This window comes from Oryctolagus cuniculus, chromosome 7 (assembly GCF_964237555.1).
Source record: "Oryctolagus cuniculus chromosome 7, mOryCun1.1, whole genome shotgun sequence".
NCBI lineage: Eukaryota > Metazoa > Chordata > Mammalia > Lagomorpha > Leporidae > Oryctolagus > Oryctolagus cuniculus.
This window is the reverse complement of record NC_091438.1, coordinates 118,179,049-118,198,888: the sequence shown is the minus strand read 5'-3', so window position 1 is coordinate 118,198,888 and position 19,840 is coordinate 118,179,049. Positions and strand designations below refer to the sequence as shown.

General features: G+C 60.3%; 1 protein-coding gene across 1 annotated transcript; it reads left to right on the top strand.

Annotated features, from left to right (window-relative positions):
• Positions 1–7,367: 7,367 nt before the first annotated feature.
• BSND (barttin CLCNK type accessory subunit beta) lies at positions 7,368–16,122 on the top strand. The gene is given in 4 exon segments (NM_001082221.1): positions 7,368–7,544; positions 13,707–13,801; positions 14,536–14,808; positions 15,705–16,122. Coding segments are annotated over 4 exon segments (963 nt in total).
• Positions 16,123–19,840: the final 3,718 nt, after the last annotated feature.

Here is a 19,840-nt window from a genome sequence, read left to right as displayed (position 1 = left end):
ACTTCTGCGCTGGGGAGAGGGCTGGTGTGGGTGGGCTCCCGCCTTGCGCTCAGCTGCGGCCTGTCTCCCAGGGTCCCGGGCACTTGTCTCTCCTCTGCCTCCAGAAACTGCTCCCCAGGGCTGGCCCCTTACCCACCAGTGGTGCTTTGCTAGCCCCCTCCCTACCAGCTCACCAAAACCCAGATCCCCTCCTGTGCCTCTCTCCCTTCCTCTCACCCCTGGCCCGTCATTGCTGCCCCTGCCACTCCCTGCTATGACCCCAGGGCAAACTGAGGTCTGGATCTGGAGTTGGAGTCCTGCTTTGGCCTTCTTAGGGTGAACCCACCAGCTCTGATTCCCAAAGGATTAATGGTGAAGCCTCCTGTCCCCAAAGTGAAGAATTTCCCTGCGGGCAGTAAGTTAATAAGTTGCAGGTGTGACGGGAAGACCGGGGACCTTTCCCACCTTCCTTTCCAGGTCAACTCATCTGTGTCCTAGCTGGCAGCCCCCAGGAGAACAGTCACTGGCTCAAGGTCACCAGCACCCTGGAGGCCCAGCCAAGGCCACAGAGCCAGTCTCCAGCTGGGTGAGCCTCTGTACCCTCTGAGCCGCCCTGTTCTCGCTGTGAGTGAGCGGGTGGGTCCCCGTGCCCATTGCCAGGGCGCCTGGCTGAGGGGCTGCATGAGGGCCAGGTCTGCCACTCTTCAGCCTGCAGCAGGCACCGCTTGGCTTCCTGGTGTCTTTTGTTCCTCCTGGCAAGGCTGGCGCATCCCTTCACCTGCCATCCAGTGCCAGCCAGCAGGGCCTTGGGTGTCAGGGACCCTGGGAACCCAACCCTGGGAGCACGGGGCCTCTCTCACGCTTTCCCGGGCCCCTCCCAGTCATAAATCTCCCTGGCTGCTCCCCCAGCTGCTGATGACTGCTCATCTGCTCTTTCTCTGATGGCAAAGATCAAGTCTGACTCAGCTTTCCCATATGAGCTGTGCTGTGACGCGTGTTTGCTATGAGTCCTGTAGGAACACACATTGCTATTTTAATCATGATTAATATGGCTATGTTTGATAACAGCAATGCCATTTTCAGCTTTTTTTTAAAGACTTATTTATTTGAGAGGCAGAGAGACAGAGAGATGAAGAAACCGTCCATCCACTGGTTCACTCTTTAAATGGCTGCAATGGCCAGGCTTGGGCCAGGTTGAAGCCAGGAACAAGGAGCTTCATCCAGTCTCCCAGTGAGTGGCAGGAGCCCAGGCACTCGGACCATCACCTGCTGCCTTCCCAGGCACATTAGCAGGGAGTGACATCAGAAGCAGAGCAGAAGGGGCTCTAACTGGTGCTCATATTGGATGCCAGCGTTGCTGGCGGTGGCTTAACCCACCATGTCATAACGTGGGATCTGCTTTCTTAAAAATAACCGTGGGGGCCGGCATTGTGGCATAGTGGGTAAAGCTGCCACTTGCAGTGCTGGCATCCCATATGGGTGCTGGTTCAAGTCCTGGCTGCTCCACTTTTGCTCCAGCTCCTTGCTAATGGCCTGGGGAAAGCGGTGAAAGATGGCCCAAGTAAATAGGCCCCCCCCCTGCACCCACATAGGAGACCTGGAAGAAACTCCCGGTTCTTGGCTTCAGCCTGGCCTCTCTCTCTTTCTTTCTTTCTTTCTTTCTTTCTTTCTTTCTTTCTTTCTTTCTTTCTTTCCTTCCTTCCTTCCTTCCTTCCTTCCTTCCTTCCTTCCTTCCTTCCTTATTTGACAGGTAGAGTTAGACAGTGAGAGAGAGAGACAGAGAGAAAGGTCCTCCTTCCGTTGGTTCACCCCCCAAATGGCCGCCACGGCCAGTGCTGCACCGATCTGAAGCCAGAAGCCAGGTGCTTCCTCCTGGTCTCCCATGCGGGTGCAGGCGCCCAATCACCTGGGCCATCCTCCACTGCACTCCTGGGCCACAGCAGAGAGCTGGACCAGAAGAGGAGCAGCCGGGACTAGAATCCAGCGCTCATATGGGATGCTGGTGCTGCAGGCAGAGGATTAACAAAGTGAGCCACGGTGCCGGCCCCTCTGCCTTTCAAATAAATAAAATAAATCTTAACAACAACAACAACAAAAAAGCCGGCACCGCAGCTCACTAGGCTAATCCTCCGCCTTGCGGTGCCGGCACATCAGGTTCTAGTCCTGGTCAGGGCACCGGATTCTGTCTTGGTTGCCCCTCTTCCAGGCCAGCTCTCTGCTGTGGCCAGGGAGTGCAATGGAGGATGGCCCAAGTGCTTGGGCCCTTCACCCCATGGGAGACCAGGACAAGTACCTGGCTCCTGCCATCGGATCAGTGCGGTGCGCCGGCCGCAGTGCGCCGGCCGCGGTGGCCATTGGAGGGTGAACCAATGGCAAAGGAAGACCTTTCTCTCGTCTCTCTCTCTCACTGTCCACTCTGCCTGTCAAAAAAAAAAAAAAAAAAAAAAAAAAAACCAAAAAACAAAAAACAAAACAAAAAAAAACCACCTTATTTACTTGAAAGGCAGAGAGAGAGAGAGTGCTTCCCTCTGATGGTTCACTCTGCAAATGTTCCCAACATCCAGGACTAGGCTAGACCAGGCCAAAATCAGGAACCTGGAACTCCATCAGGGTCCCCCACGTGGGTGCAGGGGCCCAGGCACTTGGCCATCCTCCACTGCCTTCCCAGGCCACAGCAGGGAGCTGGATGGGCAGCAGTGCGGCAGGGACTGGAGTCGGGCACTCGGACGTGGGATGCGGGCGTCCCAGGCAGCACCCGAAACCTGCCCTTTGAGCTCTTTCTTACGACACAGCCGTCCTGAGCCAGGTGCTGCCCGACACCCAGGGGCCCAATCCTGGACCCCGGCTGACTGGGAGCCACCGTGGTGGCTGTGGAAATGAGATCCTTTGGGCTGGGCCTTCACCCTGTAAGGCTGACGCGTGCCAGCTGCGGTGAGACACGCTCTGGGCAGCAAACCCCGTGCCTTCTCGCTCGCTGCCTCTTGAGCCCCTGCTCAGCTGTGACGCCACTTGGCAAGAATTTGCCAGAGGCTCTGCTGGAGCCAGCAGCCCTCTACGTCCTTGACATAGCTGCTGCCGGCTCCACGGCAGCCAGAACCAGTGGAAGTCACCTGCAAGGGGCGAGTTCTCCCGGGCCTTCTGGAAAATTCCCCTGTGGACGCACGGCGTTTGGTTCACCCAGCGCTTGAGTGACTTTTTTATTTTAATATTTATTTATTTATTTGAGAAGCAGAGTTACAGACTGTGAGAGGGCGAGACAGAGAGCGAGATCTTCCATCCACTGGTTTACTCCCCAACTGGCCGCAACGGCCGGAGCTGTGCTGATCCAAAGCCAGGAGCCAGGAGCTTCTTCCAGGTCTCCCACGTGGGTGCAGGGGCCCAAGGACTTGGGCCATCTTTTACTGCTTTCCCAGGCCACAGCAGAGAGCTGGATTGGAAGTGGGGCAGCCGGGACTCGATCCGGTGCCCATGTGAGATGCCAGCACCGTCCCCCCGGTGTCGCGGTCTGCACAGGTTCCCTGTTGGCATCCGACACATGGCCAGTCCCCTTGCACAACCCCAGGAGGTTTCCCGTGGCTCCGCCCCAGCCTCCCTCTCCTTCCTCCATGTACTCCCTCCTCAGCCCCTCCCTGCTTACAAACAGCATCCAGAGCCCGCCCTGTTCTCACCCCTGGGAATCCAGCAGTGAGCGCAGAGGGCCCAGCCCCTGGGCACTTGGGCTCCCATGGCAGGAGACAGATAAATCTGAGACGGCATGAATGAGCAGCGTGCGTGGTGTCATGGTGGGGCTGAGTACTGTGGTGAAAGATGGATTGGAAAGGGGACAGGCAGCCCTTCCGGGTCGGGGTTCTGGATGCTCAGAGCAAGCGCAGGTCCTCCGTGTGAAGGGGGTGTGTGAGCCTGGAGGGAGGGGGCCATGCAGACATCTGGAGGAAGAGCACTCGGGGCAGCCAGAGAGCAGGTGCAAAGACCCTGAGGTGACTTCCTGGGGCAAGGACGGAAGCGGAGGTCAGCTAGAGAAAGATGACAGGGGCTCAGACCAGGGTGACAACGGTGAGGGCATCCTTCCGTCTAGGAGATGGAGCCCACAGGAGGTGGGGGTGAGAGGGAGATGAGCACGGTGGGCAGTCTGGGAACTCACGGGAGGGTGGTGTTGACTTGGGGCTGCAGGCCTGAAGAGCAGCCTGTGTCTGGCATCCAGCATTGTCTGCAGCTGCGTGTCCATGGGAACTTGCCTCAGTGCTTTGCACATGCTGGTCCCTTTGCTGGAACACCTCCCCTGCCATGTCAGAATTCCAGTTGCCTCACCCCCTACCCCAGGCTATCCCTCATGCTGGGCCTCCCAGTCTCTGCCTTTCCATATCGTTCCCAGAAGGCAGGCTCCAGGGCAGCAGTTCTTGGAGTGGGATGCTTATCAGAACGTCTTACACCTGTGTCTCCAAGGTAAGGGGCTCGCCCAGAGGGGGCTGGGCACCTGGTTAGAGTTCTAGCTCTGTTATGTACAGGTTCTGCCTTGGGTCGCTCACCTTGGCTCTGGCGGCCTCAGATTCTGCATCTGTCAAATGGGTGTTTCCCCGCCTTGTTGTGTCTCCGGGTCTTGTGGGGTTAGTTCCTGCCCCAGCAACCCGAATTCCTTCAGCCAGGAAGAAAACAGTGGCTAGAGCGCCCTCTGCTGGAAGACGACGGACACCTCCCCACTTCCCACCCTTGGCGGACTGGGCGGGTGAGGAAAGTCAAAGGCAGAGGCAGGGGCAGGCCAAGGGAGCGGGCACCGCCTGCTGACCACGTGTCCAGCGCAGGGTCCCCACGCTGTCTGGTGTCGTCCTCGTCACCCCCCGGGGGAGGTCAGACCCTTTTCGCTGAGCACCCACTGTTCCTCTCGTCTAAGAGGAGAAAGGACCAGAAAAGAGGCGAAGAAGGTGGGTGACCGCGAGCCTCTCAGGAATGGCCGGAGTCCGGAGCCGTCTTGTTCCCGCCCAGCCGCCGACTCAGTTTCGGGATGCCCTGCACCACGGCTTGTGGGTCCCTGGGCTCGGTGAAGTTGGGGGTGCGGGGCAGCAGGGCTTCCCAGTGCTTGCTAACGGCCGCCAGTGGGCGCAAGAAGGCGCTGGGCGGGGTAGGCCGAGTGCCCTCTGGGCCTCGGTGTCCGTTTCTGAGAGGGGCAGCAGCCTCTACAGAAGAGAAGTGGTGCTCTGGAGACGGGCGCCGCGACTCAGCACAGGCTACACGCGTTCCACCGCGTCTCTTCCCTGCACCACGCCCGCCCCCATCCGCAGGTGACAAAACCCAAGAACGGGGGACCTGGACGTGCCGCAGTCGCCCTAGGCTGGGCTGGTGGGCGTGAGCGTGGGAGACCGGGTCTGTAGGCCTGGGTGGGGGGCGGCTGAGCAGGTGGGAGCAGGCCGGGGAGCAAACAGGACAGCCCAGGGTGACTGGTCAGGGAGCCACGGGAGAGCCTTGCCTCTCGCAGCAGTGGCTTCACCCTGCGCTCCAGCCAGTGTGCGGGACACCCGGCGATGGGGTGCCCTGCACTTCTCTGGCTTCCTGTATGGCCATCTGCCGGCTCCCATCGGCCCGTCCCTGGGCCTGGAATCGGCTGGTAGAATGTCCCCAGGATTAAGGCATCCTGGCTAGACTGGGGGAAACTGAGGAGATGGCTGTCACTTGCTCACACTCCCGGGGACGATAATTTGTCACAGCCTGTGTTTTGGGGGCAGGGGGGCAGCTCATGGCAAGCAGGTCTGGGCAGTGCCCAGAGTGTGGGGGAGGAAGAGGAAGCGGGGAAGCCAGGCCCCGGAGGACAGCTGCCGTTCTCAGAGGTGCTGAAGGCTGAATGACCCTTATCCAGAATGCTTGGGCCTGCTCGGTGGCTCAGCGGGTTGGGCCACTGCCCGCCATGCAGGCCTCCCATATGGGCAACGGTTCGAGTCCCAGCTGCCCCACTTGCGATCCAGCTCCCTACTGATGCGCTTGGGAAAGCAGTGGAAGATGGCCCAAGTGCTTGGGCCCCTGGGACCCATGCAGGAGTCCAAGATGGAGTTCCTGGCTCCTGGCTCAGCCTGGCCCAGCACCAGCTGATGTGGCCATTTGGGGAGTGAACCAGCGGATGGAAGATCTCTTTCTCTCCATCTCTTCCTCTTTCTCTGTAACTCTGCCTTTCAAATAAATACATAAGTCTTAAAACAAAAATGCTTGGGGCCAGAAATATTTAGGATTGGGGGTTTGGGGAGGCAGGGGGAGGACCTGGAGATACTTGCCATATACATACTGAGACATCTTGGGGATGGGAGCCCAGTCTAAGCATACAATTCTTCTGTTTCATACCCACCTTGTACACATCACCGGCAAGTGATGCTACAGGGCATCTTCAGTAACTTTGCACACGAGCCACAATTTCATGCTGTGGAATGTTCCACTGTGGTATCAGATCAGCCCTCAAAAGCTTTCAGATTTTGGGGCATCTTGGATTTTTATGAGCATTACTTTCCCGAGGAGGAAGCCGAGGAGACACAGGCAGGCCACCTAGTCTAGTGCACGTGGCGCCCCCTGGTGGAGGAGCCAGGCCCCGGCGTGGACAGTTCCCCTTGGGGTCAAACCCCCTGCGGTTAACCCTCCGGCTCCAGCAGAGCAGTCTCCCACCAGGGCTGGCCACTGCCCCCACGACCCAGTCCCCGCTGTGCTGGCGTCTCTCCTCGTGTGACTTGGGCGAGTGGCCCCTCTGTGCCTCAGTGTCCTCACCTGCAGAGTAGGGAGCGCGGCACCTGCCCCACGGGGCTCCCTCCAGCACGTCACTGTGTTTGCATGTGTGCTGTGCTCACGGCCACCGCTCCGTAACTAGGGGTCACCATTCCTGCAGCCCCGGGGGCCACATGCCCTTGAAAAGCTGAGTTGGTCAGGATTCCAAAATGCCAGCCCGCGGGCTCCCGGCTCCCGGCTCCCGGCTGCAGACCTGTGTGCAGCTGGAAGGTGTGGGGCCAGCCACTCAGCCAGTTCAGCTCCACTCTAGGCAAATGAGGTGATGTCAAAGCCTTGGCTGGGGCCCAGCCCCAGTGACCTCCCCCGCCCCTCCCCTGTGTCCTGGCTCACGCATATTCACACACACACACTCCAGGCGAGCGGGGCCCAAGGTGAGGAGGGAGAGCGGTGGATGGTGCCCAGGGCCACAGACCCGTGCCTCCTCTGGCCCTCTTGAGCTTGGGGGTCCGGCACTGCAGCAGGGCCCGAAGGCACCCTGAGCTCCCTGGGCTCCCTGGGACTGCAAGCCTTGGTCAGCAGTGGTTCAGAGCGGCGCCTCTCCCTGCACGGCGTCTGCACCTGCACGGCGTCTGCACGGCATTGTCCGGGTCCCCTCTGCGGGCGTGCACAGGCCAGGCCCTGGCCAGGCAGCCATGGCAGACGAGAAGACCTTCCGCATCGGCTTCATCGTGCTGGGGCTTTTCCTGCTCTCCCTCGGCACCTTCCTCCTGAGCCACGACCGGCCCCAGGTCTACGGCACCTTCTACGCCATGGGCGGCGTCATGGTGATTGGGGGCGTCGTCTGGAGCATGTGCCAGTGCTACCCGAAGGTAGGCGGCGGCGGGGCTGGGTGGGGCCAGGTCAGCTGGGCTGGGCCTGGGGCTCTGGCTTCTGGGAACAGGGACCAGAGGGCTGGTGGCTAGGCCTCGGCTCCCCTATCAGCCTTCAGCCTCCAGTAGTCTCATGCTTCCCATTTCACTCCCTGTGTTCTTTTCTCTGCTCTTCTGATTGCCCCTTTGTCCAGCTATCATGCACCCAGCCATCCACTCAGCCAACCAGCCACCCATCCATCTCAACCCATCCATCCACCATCATCCACCCAGCCACCCAACCAGCCATCTACCCGTCCATCCATTCACCCGTCCACCTGTCCACCCGTCCACCCATCCATCCCCTCATCCATCCAGCCAGCACACAGTGTAGTTGATCATGGGCTCCGATTAAGAAGCCCTGAACCAGACACTGAGGCACAGCCATGGCCCGTGTGCTTGCAGCAGAATTCCCATGTGCCTACCACCCACTGGGCACTCCTGGGTTCATGGCCCCTTCTGTAGTCCCATTTCACAGTACAGAAGCCCAAGGCTCTCAGAGGTGAGGTTCCATAGCTTTATCTTCCCGAGTCTGACTGTGTTCCTAGCCTCGTGGGTAACCTGGGGTGGGGAGAGCATTGGTTTGGGAGTCCCGGATTCTAATCTCAGTTCTCTGTGTGACTTGTTTTTCTGAGGTTCGGTTTTGTCACCTGTGAAATGGGACCTAAGCCTGTCTTTGTGCATGGCCTCGGGGTTCTCGTGGGGCTCCGAGAAGCGATGGGATGGAGGAATCTGGGCACACTGCAGCGTGTGACAGCTGGGTGGAGGGCTGCTGCGGTGACCGTAGTCCACCTCCTGATAGCCTGGGATGGACAGTTGGGAGCTGAGATTTTGGGAGGCGCTTCCGAGCTCACACAGGTGCCCAGAGGCAGGTGGAGACGGGAGAGAAACATGCATCCAGCTTGGCCTCTGTCTCGAAACTGCCTGGGAGTCCCTACCCACGCCTCTTCGCTCTGTGAGCCCCATTTCCCCCGCTCCAGGGCTCTAGACAGGTCACCCGGCACCCCAGGGCCCTCCTCTCCTCCCGCCTGGGCAGCTGTGCTCAGGGGCTCAGGGAGGAGGAAGGAGGCTCCCGCCCTGGCCCAGGCTCTTTCTCCCCAGCCCCGCCCCCTCCGTGGGCGAGCCCGGTGCTGGGGCGGCCTGGGCTGGTTTCAGTCATTTACTGAGCAGTTTACAGTCAACTCGCCTCTGTGTGTGCGATGCCCTCAGCAGAGGTCACCTCGGGAAGAGGTCCTGGGGCCTGCGCCACCGGCATCACCACTGCCACGTTGCCCATGCCATCCCTGTTCCCTGGGGGAGGGCGAGGGGCTGGCGGGTGGGGAGGGAAGCACCTCCTGCCAGCCTCCTGGACCAGCGGGGGCTCTGGTGTGGTGGCCCTGAGCGCGGTGGCTGTTGGGGTGAGGCCGGCCCAGGGCAGAGCAGGCCTATTGCTGGGTATTAATGAGTAACTGTTGACAGCTTCACGCGCTCCTGTGCTGGGGACGCAGCGTGGGGTTGGGGGTGCAGAGAACAGCACACATTTCAAGCCCTGCCCCCTCCCTCACAGCTCATTCCTGTGACCTTGGCCAAGGGACCCCTCCCTCTCCCCCTCCCCCTGCCAGGATTCAGGCGGGACAGCAGAAGGAGGCTGGCATGACGCCTGGCAGGGAACGGATGCAGAGGCTCCGTTGTCAGGACTGGTGTTGGCGGTGCCCGGGGCGGGGAGCTGCACGCCGGTGTGTTACAAGGACCCTGGCTGTGAGAGCCGGCACAGGTCCACTGCAACCAGGGAGGGAGAGAGGGCATGGTAAGCCATGGCATGGTCCTTGGGCTGGGCCATGGTAGCCGACCCCACCCCCTGCTCTCAATGCCTGACCAGGGAAGGCTTCAGGAATGGGAATTTTCTGGACTGGAAGAAACAGAAACAAACAGGAATAGAGCCAGCCGTCAGGACATGGGGGAGGTGCAGCTGTGCCTGCTCTGGGGGAGCTGGGAGTCTGCTGGGGGAGCAAGGAGGCTTTCCAGAGGTGAGCTGGGCTTTGCAGGTTAAATAGGAGTTTGCCTGACAGAGAAGATGGGGAAAGACTGCCAGGCAGAGGAACAGCGTGGCCCAAGCCACGTGGCACAGGGATAAGGCAGGTGGGACGACGTGGCCCAGGACAAGGTGGAGTGAGGGGCTCAGCTCCGGGGCCTGGGATGCTGGGCTGATGGGACAGGAGAGTGCGTGCCCGCTCTGCTGACTGAGTGACTGGCTCATGGGCGGGCTGTGCCCGTGAGGCTCCTTTCTGGCACAGGTGGGAGGGGCTGCTCGGGGGCTAAGGCAGAGGCAGAGTGAGGGCTGCCGGAACCAGGGCACTTCTAGGTCTTCACACACTGGGTGCCGGTGGAGGCTGGAGACAGCACCCGCGCACCCCTCTAGGTGCTCTCGCTGGCTTCCCAAGCAGAGCCGTACCGATCTGGTGGTCAGCTGGGGCTCAGGACCACGGCAGGGACCCTCCTGAGGGGAGTGGTTGGGGGTGCTGAGCCCCTGGCTGAGATGGGCAGGGAAGCTGGGAGAAGAGGCAGGAGTGTCGGGAGAGCAGGGCCACGCCCCGACCAGCTTCAGTCTGCCCACAAAGAGCCCGTCACTCTGCTGGGGCCCAGGACCAGGACCTGGCTGGCAGCTACAGGCTCCGTCCTCTGTGTGAGCCTCCCTGCCTCTGGGAACCACTCGTGCTCTGCGTGAGCGCAGACTGTGTAGTCTCCTGCCAGGAACTCTGCCAGGGCTCCCCACTGCTTCTGCACTTGATCTTAGCCAAAAGGCCGAGAAGTGATCTCCTCCACTGCTTCTGGACGAAGGCTGAGCTTTTTAGGCTCAGGCTCAGGGGTTTCTGTGTTTTGATTCCTAGTGATGATAATGACGATGATGAGGAGGAGAAGGGTGATGGTGATGGTGATGGTGATGGTGATGGTGAGGATGGTGATGGTGGTGGTGATGGTGAAGAGGGTGATGATGAGGAGGGTGATGGTGATGGTGATGGTGAGGAGGGTAATGGTGATGGTGATGGTGAGGATGGTGAGGATGGTGATGGTGAGGATGGTGATGGTGAGGAGGGTGACGGTGATGGTGATGGTGAGGATGGTGATGGTTGTGACGGCCTGCAGCACAAAGAACCGGGTTTCCTGAAACAGAGTGGGAATGGGGACAAGGACGCAAAGAATGGAGCCAAGACAAATCCTGATCAAGGCTGGTTTATTCAACAAACCCAGCAGCATTTAAACATGACCAGTTGTATACAAGAAGGCACACAAAAGATTTACATATGTAAAAGACTTTTTGGGGTTACAAAGAGTTCCCGACAAGGTTCTTCTACTTGACAGATCATAAAATGTTATCAATCATTGACTACAAGGGTACAATAAAACACTTAAGGGATAAATGCAGGTTTCAAGCCTGATTGATTATCTACATAGGTCTCTTGTAAGAAGTGTAACAGTGAGATAAGGTTCTTCCTGCCTCTTCCTGGAACCTCCTTAGCCTTTTGTCTGTGCCAAGATGTCTCCATCCATATGTTTACACGTAAACAAAAAGGGCGACTGGCTGCCCACAGATGATGATGGTGAGGAGTGTGATGGTGATGGTGAGGGTGAGGAGGGTGATGGTGATGGTGAGGGTGAGGAGGGTGATGGTGATGGTGAGGGTGAGGAGGGTGATGGTGATGGTGAGGGTGAGGAGGGTGATGCTGATGGTGAGGTGGTGATGGTGATGGTGAGGAGGGTGTAAGTGATGGTGATGTGATGGTGAAGGTGAGGTGGTGATGGTGATGGTGAGGGTGAGGAGGGTGATGGTGAGGGTGAGGAGGGTGATGGTGAGGGTGAGGAGGGTGATGATGATGGTGAGGGTGATGGTGATGGTGAGGAGGGTGATGGTGATGGTGAGGTGGTGATGGTGATGGTGAGGTGGTGATGGTGACGGTGATGGTGATGGTGATGGTGAGGGTGAGGAGGGTGATGGTGAGGGTGCGGAGTGTGATGGTGATGGTGAGGATGGTGATGGTGAGGAGGGTGATGGTGATGGTGAGGAGGGTGATGGTGATGGTGAGGAGGGTGATGGTGATGATGAGGTGGTGATGGTGATGGTGAGGAGGGTGATGGTGATGGTGAGGAGGGTGATGGTGATGGTGAGGATGATGGTGATGGTGATGGTGAGGAGGGTGATGGTGATGGTGAGGATGATGGTGATGGTGATGGTGATGGTGAGGATGCTAACGGAGGTGGTGGTGATGGTGATGACGGGGATGATGGTGATGATAGGGATGGGGATGGTGATGATGGTGAGTGACTAGGCCAGGAGGTAATGAGACAAAGAGAAAGGTATCTTCTAGAAGCACAGAGCCAGCAGGCATCAGGGCATGCTGATGGGGTGGAAGGTGCCCAGGTCCCTGCTGGAGTTCAGACGTGGGGGGGCTCACCCTCCCCCTACCCCCATCTTGGCTCCACCCGTTGGGATAGAGCTCCCTGGAGCAGATGCGTAGCCTCTCGATGCCGTCACAGGCAGGGGCAGCGCGGGCGCCGTTTATGGACCAGGGACGGAACAGTGGGTTCTCATCAGGGAACAGTGGGCTCTCATCCACGAAACAAACGTGGAGCTGAGGAGAGGGACTCAGAGAAGCCAGGTGACTTGATCTTCAGAGGCCATGAGTCCTGACTTACGGAGCAGTTAGCAGGGATCAGCGCCGGGCTGGGGCTGCCCCTGGGATCCTACAGCAACCCAGGAGACAGGCTTAACTGGCCCGCTTTAAAAACTATAGTAAAATGTGCTTAAATTTACTGTCTTTTTTTTAAGTTTTATTTATTTATTTGAGAGTCAGAGTTAAAGAGAAAGAGAGATCTTCCATCTACTAATTCACTCTCCAGATGGCTACAATGGCCAGGACTGAGCCAGGTCGAAGCCCGGAGCCAGGAGCTTCCTCCAGGTCTCCCACATGGGTGCAAGGGCCCAAGCACTTGAGTTATCCTTTGCTGCTTTTCCCAGGCCATTAGCAGGGAGCTGGATTGGAAGTGGAGCAGCCGGGACTTGAACTGGCACCTACATGGGATGCTGGCACCACAGGTGGTGGCCTGTCTTAACCACATTAAATGTTCAGTGGGACTAAACACGTTCACGTGACTGTGCCACCAATCTCCAGGACTCTTCACCTTGTGAAACTTGAACTCTGCCCCATGCCCCGTTCCCCACCCCCTCCTCCAATTCCACTGTCTCTCCTATAGGGCCCTTGTAGAGTGGAGCTATACAGCTGTTTGTCTTTTTGTGGCTGGCCTATTTCGCTCAGCATAATGTCCTCAAGGTCCATCCGTGTCACGGGTGTGGGAGCGGCCCCTCCTTGCTGGGCTCATGGTCCTCCATGGAGTGGAGACAGCAGCACGCGCTGGACGTGGGGGCTGCTCGCATCTGTCGGCTACTGTGGCTAGCGCTGCTCTGAATACAGCTGTGCAAGTGCCTCTTGGCAGCTGGCCCCATCCCACAGAGAGCCGGAGGGGCTCCGGGAGGAGGGCCTAGCTGCCGGGGCCCACAGTGAGGACCCGGCCGAGAAAGGGGCCTCACCCTGTACCCCAGGCACCAAGGGCAGGGCTCCTTCTGCCTGCTCTCACTGCCTCCCCCTCCACCACCCCCTGCCCAGCCCTTGGTGCTGCACAGGTGGGGTCCACCCAGATCCTGGGACAGGGACTGGTGGGCGCAGCAGCCGCCATGCACTTCTCTGTTCCCACTGCAGCCCCTGGGCCAAGAAGCCCTTGAGAGTGGCCCGCCTCCCACTTGTTCTCCATGAATGCAGGCAGGTGCTGGGCACCGGGAAATGACAAGATGTGAGCTCAAGGGGAGGAGTCTGTGTCTTCCACTCGCTGCTGCCCACCAGTGCACCCAGCAGGTGCTCAATACATGCTGGCTGAGTGAAGAAGAAGGAGGCAGAGCCTGAGCAGGAGCCCCGAGATGCACCCACCCCCTGGTGCTGGGCAGCCCTGAGCAGACCCCTCCCCCGTGGAAGAGCGAGGCCCAGCTGTGTGGAGGGGGTCGCTAGCACCCCAGGGGAGCAGCACCCAGGCTTGCAGGGGCAGCAGGCCCTTCCCAGGCCCACTGCACACAGGCTGCCTCCCTCTGCCCTGCAGATCACCTTTGTCCCCGCCGACTCCGACTTCCAAGGCATCATGTCCCCGAAAGCCCTGGGCCTGCTGGACAATGGGCTTGCAGTGGAGATGAAGAGGTAGGCGGCTGCCCCCCACGGGCTGGGTGGTCTCCCCCGCGGGAGGGAGGGGGCGGAGAGAGGGGTGGCCGCGTCTCCTCCCCCCGGCCCAGCTCCTGGCCCTGCCTCCCTCTCCCTGAGAAGGTACTCTTAGGAATCGGGCATGGCGCCGGATTCTGTCCCGGTTGCCCCTCTTCCAGGCCAGCTCTCTGCTATGGCCAGGGAGTGCAGTGGAGGATGGCCCAGGTGCTTGGGCCCTGCACCCCATGGGAGACCAGGAAAAGCACCTGGCTCCTGGCTCCTGCCAGGATCAGCGCGGTGCGCCGGCTGCAGCGGCGGCCATTGGAGGGTGAACCAACGGCAAAGGAAGACCTTTCTCTCTCTGTCTCTCTCTCTCACTGTCCACTCTGCCTGTCAAAAAAAAAAAAAAAAAAAAAAAGGAATCGGGCATGGATTCGAGCTGTCTTCACCCACACCGCACCTCTGTGCTGATTCGGGGGACACCACAGAAACACTGACCACACAGCCAGACTTGGGGTCAGGCCCAAGCTCTGCCCTTCACTTACTCACTTAGGGGGGCCTTGGCCTCCTCGTCCATGAAATGGGTACAGCAAAGCCCTCAAGGCTTTCTTGAGTCTTGGGGAGAGCACGCACCCAGAGCAGACAGGGTCAGGGCGAACACTGGTGCCTGTAGGGTGAGGGCCCACAGCCCCCAGCCGGTGGTCTCTCCCACTGTGTCTTTGCCTCTTCCCCAGCCCCCAGGCCCCCTACGTCAGGCTGTGGGAGGAAGCCGCCTACGACCAGAGCCTGCCTGACTTCAGCCGCATCCAGATGAAGGTCATGAGCTATAGCGAGGACCCCCGGCCTCTGCTGGCCTCCGAGCCGGCTCAGCTGAAGCCTGGAAGCAGTGACGACAGAGGAGGCCTGGGCCCCCGAGACGCTCAGTCCTGGGTGGAGGCCGCTGTGGTCGTCCACCGAGGCTCGGACGAGAAGGAGGGAGGAAGGACCCTAAGCCAGAGCAGGCCTGGGTGAGTGCCAGGGGCGGCAGGCCTGCTGCCCGGCTCCTGCATAAAGCAGGAGACGATTGAGAGGCCACTGAGGTGGGGGGAGTGGGGCCTACTGGGAGGAAGGGGAGGGCGGTGGAGGGTGCAGAGCCCCTGGGGCAGCAGGTGCAGCCGTAGAATGGGTATGGACTTCGGGGTCAGATGGACCTGGGTTCCAACACCGGCTGCTTTGCTGTGTAACCTGACAAGTTTCTCCCCTCCCAGCCTCAGTTTCCCGGTGTTGGGATACTCATTGCTGTCACCTAGGGTTGTTGTGAGCACCAGGGCTATGCAGGGCTATGCTCCTTGCTGGGAGCAGCCAGAGGCCCTGCGTTCACACGTTCACATCCTGCCTCTGCTGCTCACCTGCTGTGCGGCCCCGGGCATCCTTGGCCTCATTTTCTTGTGAACTGAGCTCCCGGGTCGTCCGTTTATTCATTCCTTCAAAATCCCTGGCCCCTACCCTGTTCCAGGCCTTGGTCGGCCTCCAGCCTCCAGAAACTCCCTGTGTGATGCAGGAGGTGGACAAGGGACCCGGAGGAGACCCCAGTGTGCCTGGGGCTGTGAGAGGCCCGAGGAGGAGATCCAATGGTTGGAGGCAGGCAGGAGTGACCCGGTGGGAAACAACATAGCAAGAGCCCAGTTTCTTGAGTACCTCCTCAGTGCCAGGCATTGTGCAGAGAGCTCTGCATGGATTATTTGCTGTAACTCAGAAACAAGCAGAGAAGTGAGTGCTGTTACTCCCCCACTTTACAGGGAAGCAAACTGAGGTGAGAGAGGTGAACTGTCCCACCCCAGGCCTTGCAGCCAGCAGCTGGGAGCTGGACCCAGGCAGTCTGGCTCAGAGCTACCCTCGTCCTCGCTGTCTTTGCCCCCTGCAGCCCCCCGGCCTGTCCCCAGGGCCCTGCACCCTTGGCCTCCTTCCAAGATGACCTAGAAGTGGGCTCCAGCGAGGGCAGCAGCCCCAGGCCATCTCCAGCCAACGGGGAGGAGCCTCCGCCTCCACCAGGGGAGCCCTGGGCCTGCAGGAGCCCGCCCGACCGCTTCCACGACTTCGCCCTGATTGATGAGGTGCCCACATCGGACGACGCGCCCCTGGGGGGGCAGCAGCAGGAGGCAGCCCTGTCCAACCACTGGCTGCGCGGCCTGAGGACGAGGGAGGACGCGAAGGCGGCTTCGGACGCAGGCGCTGAGGAGCCCGAGGAGGAAGAGGAGGACTTGTACTACGGACTGCCCGACAGCCCTGGGGACCCCCTCCCAGACAAGGAACTGGGCTTTGAGCCCGATGCGCAGGGCTGAGGCGGTGCTGCTCCCTGGTCTCCAGCCTGGCCCCACTGTGAAGACCCGGGCCACCTCACAGGGCCTCAGCTTGCCAACCTGCAAAATGGGATTGGCTGGAGATTCAAAAGAGACGGGGGACAGCATGTACTTTGAGAGCCTGTGATGCTATGCATGGGGAGGGGCTGGGTGCTGTCAGGGGCCATGGCTCTTTCCCCGTTTGGTTTTCTTTGGCAAAACTTTGAAGGTAAAATATGCTTTGCTGAGAATATTTGCAGCCACCGGGGCCCTCAAAAACCTTTTCTGCTTTCCCCTAAAGCTGGCCCCCGGCCAGGACTCCTCCTTGGTGCTCTCCCTGAGTGCCCCATCCCTGGTGGGGCCCCTCACGCTTCCCATTCCTGTGGAGTCATAACCTGGAAGACACCCCAAACTGTCCCCACCCAGACAAATCACGCCTCCCCCCCGCCCAGGCCCTTCTGTGGCTCCCATGCACCTGCTGTGACTGACCCCTGCTGACTGCCCCCCCTTCATCCCTGGGCAGCCCCTCCCCCAGCCCCGGCCTCCCAGACCTGGTCTCTGTTGGGACAGCTGGGCCTCCTTGTCTGTTTGCCAAAGGGGAGCTCCTTTGCCAAAGGGGCGACCCTGCAGACAGGACCCTCTGAAAGCTTTTCCTGATGACACTGTCTCCTGGAACAAGGTGCCTGCCCTGCGGCCAGCCAGAGTTGGGGGGGGGGGTGCAGCCACCTGCAGGCTGGGTCTCCCTCCGCCCTCCCCCAGGCTTTGGCTTCTCCCACCTTCCAACTTCCTATTGGCCCAGAGCAGCCCACCCGCACCTGTAGCGGGCATTTCCTGGGCTTGCCAGCCTGGGTGAAGTCAAGCTCCCCGGCTCGCTTCTGTTGGGACCAGGTGGCATTTTCAGGAGCTTCTGCGATGCGCCCGACGCTCGGCTGCCATCCCCGCAGGGAAAGAGCCTTGGAGGGCGCAGCGGGTTCTCCCCTCCCTATGACGACAGCGCACAGTCCCGAGGCCGGGCGGGCTCTTTGTAAGTCAGGAAGCCAAGTGCACGGAAGAAGGCGAGGTGAGAGCAGAGCAGCAGAAGACGGGTCCTCCCGGTGAGGGTGCAGCTGGGGAGCAGCCACAGCACCATCGCGACCAGCCGGAGCTCTGCGCTCAGCCGCCTCCGCCTCCGCAGCGAGGGCGCCAGGAGTCCCGGACCCGCGCGGTCCCTCTGCGCACCACCCTTCTGGACACGGCCACCAGATGGCAGCAGCTGCGGAAGACCGGGCAGTGGAGACCTTCGCCTGGGTGGGACTCCGGGTGGTGGTGGGGGTCCTGACCAAGAGAGAGAGACCTGCCAGGAGGACCCCTCTCTGGAATGCACCCCCCACACTGCTTCACAGCTGTGTCTACCTGGGTAGCCAGGGGCACCAGCAGGCACAACCTCTAGGCGAGTGGAGGCGGCACAGGTGTTGTCACTGCTGACAGCCCTGGTCATGGATGAGAAGAGGGGTGGCCTGTTTCCCTGCTCTGCTGGTCAAGGCAGGGCCACCTGTGACCCGCATCAGAGCAGAGCCAGCACCTGTGGCCGGGGAAAAAAAAAAACAGTTTCAACATCTAAAGGTGTCACCTTCCTCCATCTGCAGATTCTTTTCTGTAAAATCGCCTGGCCTCCCTTGGGCTGGGCAGCCCAAAGGCAAAGGGGGCTCAGGCGTGACTGTGTGGGCAGCCATGTGGTGCTGGATCTCAGCCACGGCCTCGTGCCCCGGGGCTGCTGCTGCAGCAGCTAGGACGCCTAACAGGGAAGCTCACCTGGCCCTGGGTGGCCGGGGGCAGAGCAAGGAGACAGCGCCCCCCGTTCTGCCCACTGGGGAGCTGCACACCTGACGCCCCCTCTGCTTACCTGTAACACACCCTATCCCTCACAGATGTTGTCCATTTGGACAATAAGTTCTACATCCTCCCTGCTGGCTGAGGTCGGTCCAGTGGGTGCCTCCGTGGACCTGTTCCCTCACGCGCAGAGGCAAGGTGCGGTTCCCACGGGCATAGGTGGGGGGAAGACCTCCAGGGGCACACCCACAGTCACCGAAGTGGGTTTTGTGCTTGCTGGAGCGAAGGGGGACCACGGCTGTCTCTGAGACAGGGTGCTGGGGGCGTCCACTGAGCAGCTCAGCCTGGGCTTGGCTGTGGGTTGGATGCTGTGGCCAGGCGTCTTCATTGGCCTCTCCGCAAGGAAGCTGGGTCCTAGGCCCATCATTGGCACAGAAGCCGCGGCCACCCTCTGGCCAGCAGGCGGGGTGTCTGGTCCTTTCTGTGCTGTGGACCATACCCGTGATTTGCCCGTGCTCCGCAGTGACTCCCATGGGGTCCTCATGTCTCCTGCTCAGGTCTTTCCTGCCCAGCCATCCCCCCTGGAGCCTGATGGGGGCTGCGGGGGTGGGGGTGCGGGTGGTTGTGGAACACGCCGTGGGCTTTGTTGGCAGTGAGGGCCTGCAGTTCCGGGGAAGCCTGAGCACCTGGGACAGGTGACCTGCGTTTTTTCAGCTCGGGTCGTCTGGAGCTCCGTGATGAAGTCACCCACGGACGACAGCGCCTGGGATCACACCCTTGGCCTTGCTGCCGTCCAGGCTCACCTGAGAACACCAGCACCTCTGGGACTCCCTGATTGGCTGAGCAACTGGGGTGGGGAGAGCTGGGTGCTCAGGAGGGCCCCCAGGGGTGGGCAGAGCTGTGAGGGGCTGAGGAGCCATCTGGAGATGGCAACCGGGGATGCCGGCTTGCGTGCCGGGCAGAAACACCTGCTGCCATTCGCCCTGCTGGCAGCTCAGAGGGAGGCGCAGGCCCTGCAGGCGTGGCCCCTGCCCTTACCTCGGAGGGTGTGAGCAGGGAAGACAGTGGGCCTGGGCCAGGGGCTGGGGCTCTGCCGGCTGCTCGCAGTGACCGGGGCCCCAGACAGCTCTCCCTGGGCTTCTGTCCTTTCCTCTACACAGGTGGACAAGGTTCCACCCTTACCTCCATCCTTGGCGCTGCTTGCCAGGCGTCCCCAGGCCTGTGACCCTATCTCATCCCCCAAACAGCCCTGGGGAAGAACCTGCTGACCTCACCTGGCGAAGGATTGTTCAAAATCCCAGACCCCAGAGTCAGAAAGACTCGGATTTGCACTCAGCCGCTCTCAACGCTGTGCTGTGTGACCTTGGACAAGTCACTACCCCTCTCTGAGCCTCAATGTGCACATTTATGTATGGCAAGTGTCTTGGGCTGTCGCAAAGAGCTAGCGGGTATAACGCCTCTGGCACATGGCAGGTGCACAAATGATGTCCGTCTCCTTCCTTAGGAGGAAATTTTCTCTATGCACAGGGGGTCAACTCTGCCCTGCTGATAAGTAAGATGGGCAGTGAGCAGCGAGAAGCTGAATGTGAAGGCTAAGAGTGGCTATTGAGGGCCAGGGGCTGAGGGGCAGCTCAGCGGACAGCGCCGCCTGCAGGAAAGGAGGAGGAGGTGGTATGCAGAGCAAGAGGGCCAGGGTCCCAGGAGCATGCAGGAGGAGCAAGTTTGCTGTACCTGGGCAGACAACGCAGCGAGCACGGTAACGGAGTGTCTACCTATGGCAGGTGCTCCACCTGGGTGACCTCCCGGAATTCAGTCCTCCTGCTGGCCCCGAGAGAGGGCCATCATGGGTGCAGGGCTGCGATTCAAATGCAGAGCCTCTGAGCCTGGGTTCCTGCTGCACCCCCTGCCCCAT